Here is a 14,069-nt window from a genome sequence, read left to right as displayed (position 1 = left end):
TAAAAAAAAAAAAAAAAAAAAACATCTAAAACCCACATAACCCACAAGCCAAGAAAAAAAAAATCGCTTAGTTTTGGGTGACCTGTTCTTCCTGGAGATCTAAAATATTGACCTTCTTTCTTTTTTTAAAAAAAAAAAAAACGCAGATTTTTATTTAATAATTTCACCTCAAAAATTTTGGTGTGAATCATTTTATTCACACCAAAATTTTTGGTATTTTACCTGTTTATTGTGTATTTCACAGAGTAAAGTATAAATTGTTCAAACTTAAAAAAAAAAAAAAGAAAAAAAGAAAAAGAAAACGTGCTCAACATCATTAATTGCCAGAGAAATGCAAATTAAACCTACAATGAGACACTACTTCATATTCACTTAGAACGACTAACACTAAAAAGACTGGCAATATCAAATATTAGAGAGGATATAGAACTGGAATTCTCATACACTGCTGTTAAGAATGAAACATGGTACAACTAGTTTGCAAAACAGTTGGGCAGTTTCTTACAAAATTAAACAAACATTACCCTTTGCCCACAAATTGTATGCCTACATATTTACCCAGGAGAAATAAAAACATATCCAAGGACTTTTACAGGAATGTTCAAAGCAGCTTTATTCATAATGGCCAAATGCATACAGCTCAAAAGATTAAACAGCAGGTGAATGGTTAAACAAATTACAGTATACCCTTACAATGAAATACTAATCAGAAATTAAAAAGTAGTGAACTACTAAATTATGCAAGAACATGGATGAATTTCAGAGACATGAGAGTACATACCACATGATTCCAAAGCTACACTTAGATGCTAAAAGTCACAACAGTGGTGGTCTTGCAGTAAGTGAAGGGGTGGGACTGACTGAAAAAAGGCATGACAAAACTTTCTAAGGTGATGGAAATATTCTAAACAATGATCTGGGTGGTGATGACACAGGTGTAAATATTTGGATTTTGTTTTGTTTTTTAAGACAGGGTTTCACTCTGTCACCAAAACCAGAATGCAGTGGCACAATGATGGCTCACTGCAACCTTGATTCCCCCAGGCTCAAGTAATCCTCTCACCTCAGCCTCCCGAGTAGCTGGGACTATAGGCACACACCAACACACCTGGCTAATTTTTGTATTTTTTTGTAGAGATGGGGTTTTGCCATGTTGCCCAGGCTGGTCTCAAACTCCTGGCCTCAAGTAAGCCACCTACCTCGGCCCCTCAAAGGATTGGGACTACTGATGTGAGGTGTATTTGTCAATATTCATCTAACTATATACACAATATCTGTGCATTTACTGTATGTAAATTATACCTCAATGAAGTCCATTTAGTTCTTTATATTAAATGTCTATTAATAGGCCAGGCACAGGGGCTTACACTTGCAATCCTAGCACTTTGAGAGGCCAAGATGGGCGGATCACTTGGGGCCAGGAGTTTGAGACCAGCCTGACCAACATGGCAAAGCCCTGTCTCTACTAAAAATATTTTTAAAAATTAGCCTAGGCGTGGTGGCTCACGCCTGTAATCCCAGCTACTCAGGTGGCTGAGACATGACAACCTCTTGAACTCTGGAGGCTGAGGTTACAGTGAGCCAAGATTGTGCCACTGCACCCCAGCCTGGGTGAAAAAGTGAGACTCTGTCTCAAAAATAAATAAATAAATATTAATAAAGCAAAAGGACTCCAGTGGGTGAGAAAGGGTTTAAATCACCCCAGAGTACCCAAGAAGTGCTCCTATTCATGAGAAGCAGAGATAGAAAAACTAAATTTCCTCCTAAAACATACAACAATGTGCCTAGTGTTATGATTTCATCTTAAATGATAAAATCTCATTCAATTAATTCCCCTTAAAAACTCAAACATTCATTCTCCATTTCCTAATTGAAAGAACTGAATGTTGATAAAGGCCTATGTTTTAAACGGCTATTTATTTTCACTCCAAAGGCACATCTACTCTTCCTACTATTATTGATATAGATATTCCAAAAAGTGACTAGGTGGAAAGAAGGGATTAAAAAATACCACAGTAAAAAAAATACTTAATTTATGACCTAAATTATTGTCATTTAATACCTTAAAATATATTCTATGACTTAAAAGAGAAAGTATTCTCTTTACTATATATACAAAGAAAAGACTGTATTTGTAATCCAATAGACTTGTATCCAGAATACATAAAGAACTGCTACAACTGATGATAAATAAATAACCTGACCTTAAAAATGGTGCAAAACTTCTAAACAGACATTCATAAAAGAGGATACACAAATGGCCAATAAGCTAATGAAAAAATTATCAACATCATTAGTTGTTAGCGGAATGTGAACTAAAACTACAGTAAGATACTACTTCATATTCTTTTAGAATGGCTAACACTACAGACTGGCAAAATATTCCCAAAAGAAAAATTATTGCTGCTGTTATGACATGAATTATTTCAGTCATTCAGTAATACATTAAAAGACATTTCATGACATAAAAGAGAAAGCATAAAATCTAGAGCGATAGAAAGTAGATTAGTGTTTGCTTAGGGGTAGGCGAACGGAAGGGATAGGGGAATGATAGTTAAAGGGTATGGAGTTTCTTTTGGAGGTGATGAAAATATTCTAAAATTAACTGTGGTGACAGATGCACATATCTGTGACTACATTAAAAACCATTGAATTGTACACATAAAATGGGTGAATTTTATGATATGTGAATATCTCAATAATGTTATTTTTAATAATGCTGTTATTAAGATTTTGATTTGGATTAAATTGGGATCTACATATTTGGAGGAAAGATGTATGATTATAATATTGATTCTTTCAATACATGAACATTATATAATGCTCCAATTATTTGGGTCTTCTTTAGTGTCTCTCAATAATCTTTTAGAGAATTCCATGCAGAAGTACTGTACCTATTTTATTAGAGTCATTCCTGGATATTTACTATTTCTGATGCTATTTATATGGTATATTTTAAAAAAGACAAAGCACGGAATTTTTTTAACATGGAGAAGAAGAAGAATACAGCATGGTATACATATTAAATAATCAAAATTTCAAAAAAAAATCACTACACACGGTCTAACATAATTTTTTGATTTTAAATTTTATTTATAGAAAATCATACAAATATATAGAAATCAAATTATATTTAATCATTCATTTAACAAATCACATTCATGAAAAAGAATAAAAATACAGAAACTTGGCTGGGTACAGTGGCTCACACCTGTAATCTCAGCACTTTGGGAGGCCAACGGGGGTAGATTGCTTGAGGTCAGGAGTTTAAGACCAGCTGGCCAACAGTGAAACCACGTCTCTACTGAAAACACAAAAATTAGCTGGGTGTGGTGGTGCACGCTTGTAGTCCCAGCTACTTAGGTGGCTGAGACACGAGAATCACTTGAACCTGGAGGTGGAGATTGCAGTGAGCCAAGATCGCACCACTGCACTCCAGCCTAGGCGACAGAACAAGACTCTGTCTCAGAAAAAAAACATAAACCTACAAATGTCCTGAAAAATTCCATGACAAGTAAATGCTTTCTAATTTGTATTTGCTATGTTCCTTAGCTTATAGTGAAAACAGAGGTACTGTTTTAGTGTCCATATTTACTCAATATATGTATTTATTAGCAAAGTGCTTTCATAGCAAAGAAATTTTATTTAATGATGGCCAATTTTACATTTAAAGCTGGTAACATTCAAAGTTTTTAAAAAAATCCATCATATTGGTGTTACAAACACTTTATTATTTTTTCAACTAACTATATTAATTAGTTCCCTGAAAGCAGATTGTAGAGTTGTACATTCACAAAACAATTATTCATTTTCTACTAAAATGAAATAAAGATATAAATCACATTTGGCCTTAAAATTAATTTATGTGAGTACTTAATGTTTCTAGATCTGTTTTCTCATCTGCAAAAGAAGGTTAGATGAAAACATCTAGTCTCAACTAGTTTTAAAACTCTGTTAATTTTATAATAAGAAAACAGCAAAACCATATGGTTACCATACATTAAGCCAAAAACAACAATGTTTGAAAAATTAGATGTATACAAGCTAAAAGACTCAGTAATTATTAGTTCACATAAAAGGACTCTCTGCTTTCACTCCAGAGTTAGCAGCCTCCAAAACTTTTTCAAAAACATACTTGACATTCATTGAAAATGAAAATTCATCATGTTTCCGACATAAGATGCAGGAATATAAGGTTATATCTTATATTTCTACTAACAACCATAGTTATCTCACTGATACTAGGATAAAAAGCACAGTATATATGAAACCATTTAGTTCTTAGGCCATTCATAATTCTAAGATATTTCAGATGTTTTGAAAGTATTCAAATAAACAATATGGTTATAAATAGGTCCACTTTTTTTTTTTTAGTGGAATAATGTGAAAGACTAGACTTTATCTCAAGGAGGCTTCAGAAACTATGTAATCCAAAACCATGTAGCTATAGTTAACTATCATATACTGATGAAAATAAGTATTTGATATAAACATGTTACCTGATCGATGATAGAATTTAGCTTGGTAAGTAATAGAAATCCTCGACCACGGACAAGGTACTGTCCAAGGGTTGCCATGTGCGTCTCCTCCTCTTCTTCCTCCCTGGCCTCCACCCTCTGGACCACTGCATTGCAAAGCCGGTTGACATCAGTCAGAAATTCACGTGCCAATGAGTTACTGTCGGTGCTCATGACCGAGCTATAAAATAAATATTACAAAAAAAAGATTAGGAAAATAAATACAAATTTACTTTTAAAACTATGTGTTTTTGTTGTTTGTTTCTAACTGAAGATTGGCTTAAAATTATTGGGAATTGGTACTTAACCCTATAATATTTTCAGGCATAGTTCTAACCTAGTCGGGTGCTTCTTAAACAATTCCTGCCATGGCAGAAATGAGTCCCAGGTTTGAAATACCTAAGCATAGCTGAGAATGGGTAAGTGACAGCACCTGGAAGGAAGACATTTTTCTCTTTTTAAGAGAGAAGACTTTCTTTCTTAAATACAATAAAAATAAACCCATTACTTACAAAATGTTCTTGCTTTACATATTTTATAATAAATTGACATTTTAAAATTATAACCCATTTTTCACTTGATAGAGCCCACAATCACTGCCCCATCCTCCCCAAACACCGAAGTTCAGTTAATAACAGGATTTCCAGTCAGGTGAATAAAAACTGAATAATTCTAACAGTTAAAGTTATGCCACTTCACTTCTTACGACATTTAAGTCAAATAAAGGGTAATGTGACATTTTAAGATTAAGGGAAATAAGGTACAGCAAACAGAATGGGGGAACATAAATACAGAGAAAAATGTACAAATTTTCAGAAGGGAAAAACCATGAACAACAAAATCCCCAAAGAGTTTCAAAATAGTTTCATCTCTGGGCCAAAAGTAATTTTGAGGTATCCAATAACCTTTAAAAGACGTTTAACGTAGAGATGTTAAGTTAAATAAGACATGTATTGCTTCCCCTCCCTTTACCTGCTTCAGGGGGAAGCCCTCCCCACAATCCCTGCTGAGAGGGCAGTGGGCATATGATCATGCCTCTTGCCAAGAGGCACAGTCAGACTCTGGCCCCAATTCAGCTACAATGCATGCTCATCACAAGATGTGACTTGTATAGTGTGGGTTGCAAAGAGGAACTGGACTAATCAGGTTTTCTTTCTCTCTCGGGAATTTAAACTAAAGGGATAATATAGTTGATGTGCTGAAAGGTCACATACAGATGGGGCTATGGTAGTCATTATGAGGTAGCTGAGGGTCAGAAGAAGCCAACTAGGTAAAAATGAACCAACGGGATACAAAGAGAAGTAGATAAACATGAAAGGGAAATACCAGAGAAATTCCCAATACTAACTTAGTTCCTGTTCATTCTGGGACCTCACAGTTTAATTCTTTGATTTCCATCAGAATTCTAGATGTTACAATAACTCTCTCTTAGTATAACAAACATCATTATTTTTAATATTTTTGAACATTAGAAAGAAGACAGAAAAGTATAAAGTACATCTCTCATTCTAAAATGTGGCAATAACCTCTATTATATATTAATATTGGTTCTTTACATACTTTCAGAAAGTAAAATTATTCAATAAATCCAATAACCTCATTTATATTCAGTTCATATTTATCCAATTTTAATATATTTCACTGAATCTGTCAATAATTTTAGGACACATAATTATTTAGTACACCACTAAAAAAGAATTAAACTATGACACAATGTTTCTTATCACATAAAATTTCCCTACAATATCACCTTCTGGGCCGTCAAGATCATTCACGACACAGCATTTAAGAGTACTGCACTATTGTTTCTGGGATTTTCCTTCTAAGCTACCAATGTTATTCTATAAGTTTATATGCTGGTGCTTTCTTGATCTTACCAAATGGTATCAGCAGAAAGTTTCAGAAAACAACCAGGAAGACACTTAAAACTCAACAGGTATAGTACCAGCAATGCACCGAAGTCTGCTGAAGTGCTGACAATGTGAAAGTCTATGATCAAGTGCACTCATGCGCTGACCATGTCAACTACTTCACAAGTGCTTATACGGCATCATCCATTGCAAGATACACTGCAACTTTAGAAATATTAAAAATGTGAAAAACTGAAAAATTATGGGAATAATTAAGTCTATCTTCTAGAAATTAAGATAATGGAAATCAATATAAATTTTTAGATATAACAGTTAATGCCATATCAGTAAAAGGCATTAGAATCTCAACAGAAATGTATGCTTTTTCTTGATTTAAAAATGTACATAAAATATATACATGTTTATATGAATAGGCTAGTGTATACACATGATCTATTACTTGCTTTTATTTCATTCAGATATACTGAAAAACATTTCACATGAGCTCTCACTCTTTAATAGCTGTATGGCATACTGCTACATGTAAATATTACATATATTGCATTATATTATAGTTTACTATGCAGCCAATCTCTTATTTTTGAATAGATTGTCTCTAGTCTTTTATTATCATAAACAAAGCTACAATTAACACCCTTATACTACTTGCACCTTTATCTTATTATTTCCTTGAAGTAGAAATTGCTGTTATTTCATAGGGTAGGTTTTACATATTTCTCGTTAGGTTTACTTCAAGGTGCTTTATATTTTTGCCATTATTATGAATGGGATTTTGTTTTCCATTATATATTCTAGGATTTAAAACTGGTATATAGTAGGCACATAGGAAGTGGATTTCTTTTGACATAATAATCATATATCTAAACTTCTTTCTGAGCTTTTTTATTATTTTGTTTTGAATTTCCCAGATTTAATACTCTATAATCTACAAATAACAAAAATTCTGAATTATCTTATCCAATATTCATATAATTTCCATTATTCTATCTAATTGTACTAGTTTGCATTAACAGAACAACATCAGTTGTGGTAATGGGGACACTTTTGCTTTGTACATTAGGAAGCATTTGCCTCTTCCTAACAGAAATATTGAATTTAATTGAATGACTTTCAGCCATTTTGAATGTCAACTGAAAAGATGATTGCACGGTATTTTCTTTAAATTTTTTTCTAATATTTAAAGTAACCAGAGACTGAGGGATTTCTTGAGACTCAGGACTTTCCATTTTAGAACCAAGAAAGTCCATGACAATCCAGGATGACTTATCATCCTAGGATATGCAAGAAGGGCTGGAAGGGGTTCTGAGAGTATCTAACAACTCGGTTTGACAAGGGCAGAGTTTCTGATAGGTAGTATGTAGGTAGGACACCTGCATCTCAAATACCTGGGGTGCTTGTTACAAATAAAAATGCCTGGGCCCCACCCCAATGTACTAAATCAGAATTTCTGGTGGTGAGACCGAAGTGTGTATATATTAAACAATTTCTCCAGGTGTTATTTATCACAACATAGTTTGAAAACTGGTAGAAAACATAAAATTTTTGTAAGGAAAAGAGTTTAAAACAAAAATCTCATATAGGCACTGCTTAAATATTCAACAAGATTTCAGTTGTTTGGAGTACAAGGAATAAACTTTTTATCCTGTCATAATGCTTAAAAAAAAAAAATAAAGTAACCAGAAACAAAGAATATATAACATGAGGTTATAGCCAACAACCAGATATAAATAGTACACTGTATATATCCTTTGGTAACTTTGCTTTTTCCTCTTAATGTTATGTTCATTCCATTAAACCATCATGCAATATACCATTGTATGGATAAACCACAAACTATACATCCATCTCTACTAAGAAAAGTTTAGCTGTTTTAACTTTGGGGTTTAATGAATGTCACATAATTATGTAGTTTCAAGCCTTCAAAATCAAGTTATGTTGATGGTTAATATTTATTACATTATATACTTACCAGTCTTTCACCACTGCTATAACATTTAGAGTCTATATCATTTGGGCTCATAAACTAGATGAAACAAATATTCTTAGAACAAAGTTTCACCTACAAAAAAAAAAAAAAAGACAAACATATTAATGACAATAGTAAACCACAAATAATTTTAACAAATAAAGTTGTGACATAATCAGTGGCCATTCTTCATACACGATGTATGAAACCACCAATGAAATTTTTAAATCTCAGGAGCACACTTAAAAAATGCCTACTTCAAGAATTCCTCTTGAGAGGGAATCTTGGAACACAGTGGTCTGAAAAAGCAACTCAATAATAGCTCTCTACTTTTCCTCTTCCAGTTCTTAACTTAAAACCTCCAGGTAAATCACAAGTTAAATGCCAAGGAGAATTAGACCAATCTTCTTAACACTAGAATCTAGGAGGCAGTGGAATATCTAAATACTATCAAGAAAAAAAGGTCTTCAAAGTTCCTAGGTACAGCCATTACTTTCCTGTTAGGATGAAAGGTATTTGAGGATACATAAGAACTTAGACAATACTAAAACCAAACATCAATTTATTAATCATCATCAAGTTTCATATCTTTATTGAAGTTTTTAAATGAATTAATCTTTTGTGTACAATATAATGAAGGTTATTTCTAGAAGACTAAAGGATAAATTTCTATTTCTGGGATAGCAACAGGATATTTCTCTTTAGTTACCTGTTCTCCCCTTCTCTATAGTTTTTACCAGGAAGAAGCATGAAAAATGTTTCCTTACCAAGTTATGCAGCAAACAGGAAGATATTTTGAATTACAAGTTTTTAAATCAGACTTTTTAAAAGTTATTTTTATTTTTTAAAAAAACGAGACAGGGTCTCACTATGTTGCCCAGGCTAGTCTTGAACTCCTGAGCTCAAGTGATCTGCCCGCCTCAGCCTCCCAAAGTACTGGGATTAAAGGCGTGAGCCACTGTACCTGGCCCAGAGTGATCTTTAATTACTTCAAAATGCTCAAATCTGGAAAACTGTCTTGAGTTTCTTTCAGCTTGCCAAACAGTTCTTGTACCACACATTATTCTAGGCACTTGAAGATAAACCAAGCAGAAAACAGCTGTGTTAGACTACGCAGGGCTTTCTGTGAATTAGGAAAAAACATCCCTTCCTGATGGGAGCAGCTTCACAGCAGGGCACACAGCTATCAAAGCACAGGGTATATTTCAGTCCCACCCCCTCACTCCTCTGGCAGAGCACCAGAAAATAGTATATCAACTGCTCAACCAAGTGGAATAGCCCTGGAATAGAGTCCTAATACACCTTCCATACCTGTTCCTGCTGCCTCCTGAGCTAATCAATACCATGCAATTTTTTTTTTTTTTTTTTTTTTTTTTTTTTTGAGAAGGCGTTTCACTCTTTCACCCAGGCTTGAGTGCAGTGGCGCGATTTCGGGCCTCACTGCAACCTCCGCCGCCTGGGTTCAAGCGATTCTCTTGCCTCAGCCTCCCGAGTAGCTGGGATTACAAGCACCTGCCATCATGCATGGCAATTTTTGTATTTTTAATAGAGAGGGGGTTTCGCCATGTTGGCCAGGCTGGTCTCAAACTCCTGACCTCAGGTGATTCACCCACCTCCGCCTCCCAAAGTGCTAGGATTACAGATGTGAGCCACTGGGCCCAGCCCATGCAGATATTTTTAACTTTAAAATTATGGAAAGGGAAAAAATAAAATTATGGGAGGGAAATTATGGGTCCAATTATGAGCCTAAAGATGGTATTACATTAGTTGCTCTGACTACTACCACCCTCCAGCTTGGACTAGCACAAGGTAGAGCCATCTATCTTGCGATGCTAAAATGATTCCAGCTAACTCAGCGTGGCAGTAAGAAGTGAAAGCTGGCAGCTGGTCAGCTAGATCTGTCTGTTTCTCTTATTGAGGGACATTTTCTAGGCCAAGCTGAGGGATTTATCTAATGCTCTTAAACTGGCATGGCTTCTTTATCTCTGTATTTTACAAAGCCTCACTTGGATATCTATGCAGTTTCATTTTATCCAAGATCCTAATTCTAACCACCAGCACAGTCACATGTGTCCTCCTTGAGTCTGCCAGCACTGTTTATACACACCTGTATTCTAATTTTTATCATCCTGTATCATTCTAGGTGTCCAGAACGTCTGGAAGTAGATACATTTTTAATAATGATGCCCTTAGGCCATTATATATTTGCCTCTGCTTCCAAACTACATAGACACATCCTGTAGTTACTTATCTATAACTGTTTCACCCTCTAGGTCACAAGTTACTTAAGGCCAGGGACCCTGTCTTATTACTTTTTACCTTTTATAGCTATAATGCCCAATTTTAAATCTAACTTTATTACTATAATTTCAATTTCTAATACAACAATTGTTATGTCATAATAAAGCTTGCCCCAACAATATTCCTAGAATTTTTATATCCTTAACATTTATCATAAATGAAAAACATAGTAACAAATGCCTACAATCATATAAACGACCTTCTCAGGAAAATAATGTTTCACTTTTTCTCATATAGAGACTGGTAAAATGTAAAATATGAACAAGCAAAAACAAAAGATACATAAACAAATGCTAATTTAATGTATTAGCTACATCGCCTCATTTTATGTCATCAGAAATTTCATCAATATGTCATCTAATTCAACAAATGTCATTGAACATTTACTGTATGTGAGCTACTAATTTACACACTGAGTTTAGAGCAGAATCAAAATCCTTACCATCATGTATTACAGTGGGGTAGAGACAGATGAAAAGCAAACATACACTATAATGTCAGGTCATGTTAATTCGATAAAAAAGTAAAACAAAGTAAGGGTAAAGAGTGATAGGAATGCTGTTTCAGATAGGATGGACAAAGAAGGTCTGAAGCAGTGATATTTGAGCAAAAACTTGAATGGAATAAGTAAATGGACCATGTGGGTATCTGGGAAATGTATGTTCCAAGTCACTGAGATAAATGCATGTGGATGCACCGGATATTGAGTGCAAGAGGAAAAGAGGTAAAAAATAATTGCAAAGGAAAAAGTGAGAAAAGTCAACCCATTCTTGCTTCTCAGGAACTAAAGTAAGGCATGGAAAGAGGAAATAGAAGTGTTCCCCTGAAACCATTTCTCCCCAAGAATGGAAGTCCCTCCCCATGTCCACCCAAAAAAGACTATAAGGTGTTTTAGCCTGTGTGAAGAATAGTACTCTTTACTGATAGGTAAGACTGACATAAGAGCAGCTGGGAGGGAAAATAATGTTCAGTTGTAGCTATGTAAGGTGTGACAGCTTTCTTAGAAATTAAGTAATCAAGCAGGCAGCTGAATATCGAAACAGGCAGGAAGCTGGAACTAGTGAATCAGCCTGGGAATCATCAGCATGTCATCGATAAATTTTTCAAGCCATGGGACTAGACAGATGAAATAACCCAGAGCAGTGCTGCTCACCAGAGCTTTCTGAGATGATGAGCCCGTTCTATAATTTCTGCCACACAATATAGCAGACAAAAGCCACATGTGGCTAGGGGCTACCATAGTGAACAATGGGGACCTGGAGAATGAGTGTAAGGGAGCAGAGAAGTGTTACAACTGAGCCCTGGGCTTAGCATGGCTGAGTCAAGGGAGAGGGCAGGCATCCAACACAGGAGACTGAGAAGTAACAGCAAGTGAGGTGGGAGAAAAATCAGGTGAGTGGTATCTCCCAGAAACCAGGTGAAGAAAGCTTGAAACAGAAAAGAGTAATCAATGGTATCAAAATTCTGAGAGAAAGCTGGCGGGTGCAGTGGCTCAAGCCTGTAATCTGAGCACCTTGGGAGGCTGAGGTAGGCTAATCACTTGAGGCCAGGAGTTCAAGAACAGCCTGGGCAACATGGTGAAATTCCATCTCTACTAAAAATACAAAAATTAGCCGGGCATGGTGCTGCGCATCTGTAATCCTAGCTACTTGGGAGGATGAAGTATGAGAACTGCTTGAACCTGAAAGGCGGAGGTTGCAGTGAGCTGAGATTGCACCGCCGCACCCCAGCCTGGGTGAGAGTGAAATCCTGTTTCAAAAAAAAAAGAATTCTGAGAAGTAAGATGAATACTGGGAATTGACCGCTGGATTTAGCAACATGGAAGTTACTGACAATCTTTTCAAAGAACGGTCTTTATGGAGTGGGAAAGAATGGTGAGGAAATGAAAGCAAGCAATTTAGACAGCTCTTTTGAGAAGTTCTGCCACAAAGCATGCAAGGGAATGGGAGGTGGCTTGAGGGCTACATGAGATAAGTGAGGTTAAAAAAAAAACACCTGATTAATATTATAGCTTGTTTCTAAGCTGAAATATAGCATATTTCTCTAACAGAGAAAAGAAAATAGATGAAAAACTAGAATGAGAAGAGATAATTCTAGGAACAATGAGTAGGCAAAATGAAGAGGACCAATGTACAAGTGGAAGGAACAGTGGCAGTTCATCCAATTGAATAAGAAGCATGTCAGAGAATATGAGTATAGACGTAGGAAGATTAGTATATTTGGCAATAGGAGGACCAAGAAGTTTTTTTCAGGTGCTTCTATTTTCTTGGTGCAATAAACAGCAAGATTGCCAGCTGAGAGTGAGAAGCGGGGAGGAGGTGTTAAACCCATGAGTGTGACAGGGTCAAAAAACAGCAGCCTACAAGAGACTTCCTGCCAGGCTGCCAATGAGTAACTAAATTAAGATTGGGTTCCATTGTTCAATAACTATACCCATACTATAATCCAACTCCCCTTCATGTTCCCAAGTATAGAATGGTAGACTGTCAAATACCCGATGGGAATCCAGACATATTACAGCTGCAGCATCCTCCTAATCTGTAAATGTAGAATCTATGGGTAGAAACTGGGTGATCTGGAATGAATTCTTAGAGAGCCCACATAACCTTTATTGCTCATCTTTTCTTTAAGTATATTTGAAAATCTTTAAAAATGATCTCTAGTGTCTTTTGTGGAAGTAACATCAAGTTTACAAAAATCTATGGAATCTACATTATTCTTTATTTTAGAACATTATTCCTCTACAGGCTTCTACAAGTTTTCACATTTCACCATAGTTACTCAAAGATTATTAGTTCAGCAATGACATTAACAACTGCTCTCAGAATCTAACCCTGAGATTCATTTTAGAGCATCCAGAGTTCTGATACAATCTCCTCCCCAATCTTGGGCTTCAATTTTCTCCTATTATTTTTCTCACTTCTACCCTTATTAGTCTGTGTATAGCTCCTTCTCCATGTCAGAGAAGACAAGAAAGCTAAGAAGTTTCATTTGTTCTCTGTATCTGATTATTGGGTCCATTTGTTGGTAAGAATCTATTATTTATTTGACATATTCATTCTCTCTCTCTCCCCCCCACTTCTACTACCCCACCCCCCCCACCCCCACACCCTTACTGTCTTTCTTTTTGTAGAGACAGGGTCTCACCATGTTGTCCAGGCTGGTCTCGAACTCCTGGGCTCAAGTGAACCTCCCGCCTTGGCTTCCCAAAGTGTTGGGATTACAGGCATGAGCGACTGCACCTGGCCTCATTTTCATTCTCTACATATAAAATGTAAAAGGTCAGGCCAACCTTTTTCAAAATTTTAGCTCATTATTCTACCAGGATTGTGTTCCTATTCCATAGGTTTTATATGTGTGTGTGTGTATATATATGTACACACACACACACACACACACACACACACACACACA

At 35.6% G+C, this 14,069-nt stretch overlaps 1 protein-coding gene across 5 annotated transcripts in view; it reads right to left on the bottom strand.

Annotated features, from left to right (window-relative positions):
- Positions 1-14,069, bottom strand: part of LYST (lysosomal trafficking regulator) — a 212,479-nt gene that overhangs the window by 167,921 nt on the left and 30,489 nt on the right. For all 5 annotated transcript variants that reach the window (XM_023216208.1, XM_023216210.3, XM_023216211.3 and 2 more), the window contains 2 exons: positions 8,358-8,447; positions 4,500-4,698 (listed from right to left, as the gene is read on the bottom strand). In XM_023216208.1, the coding sequence (XP_023071976.1) occupies positions 4,500-4,691 (192 nt within the window). In that variant the 5' untranslated portion in view covers positions 4,692-4,698; positions 8,358-8,447. The remainder of the gene's footprint in view (positions 1-4,499; positions 4,699-8,357; positions 8,448-14,069) is intronic.

This window comes from Piliocolobus tephrosceles, chromosome 1, assembly GCF_002776525.5.
Source record: "Piliocolobus tephrosceles isolate RC106 chromosome 1, ASM277652v3, whole genome shotgun sequence".
Classification (NCBI taxonomy): Eukaryota; Metazoa; Chordata; class Mammalia; order Primates; family Cercopithecidae; genus Piliocolobus; species Piliocolobus tephrosceles.
Note: the sequence above shows the minus strand (reverse complement) of the source record. Positions and strands in the feature narration are given on the sequence as shown.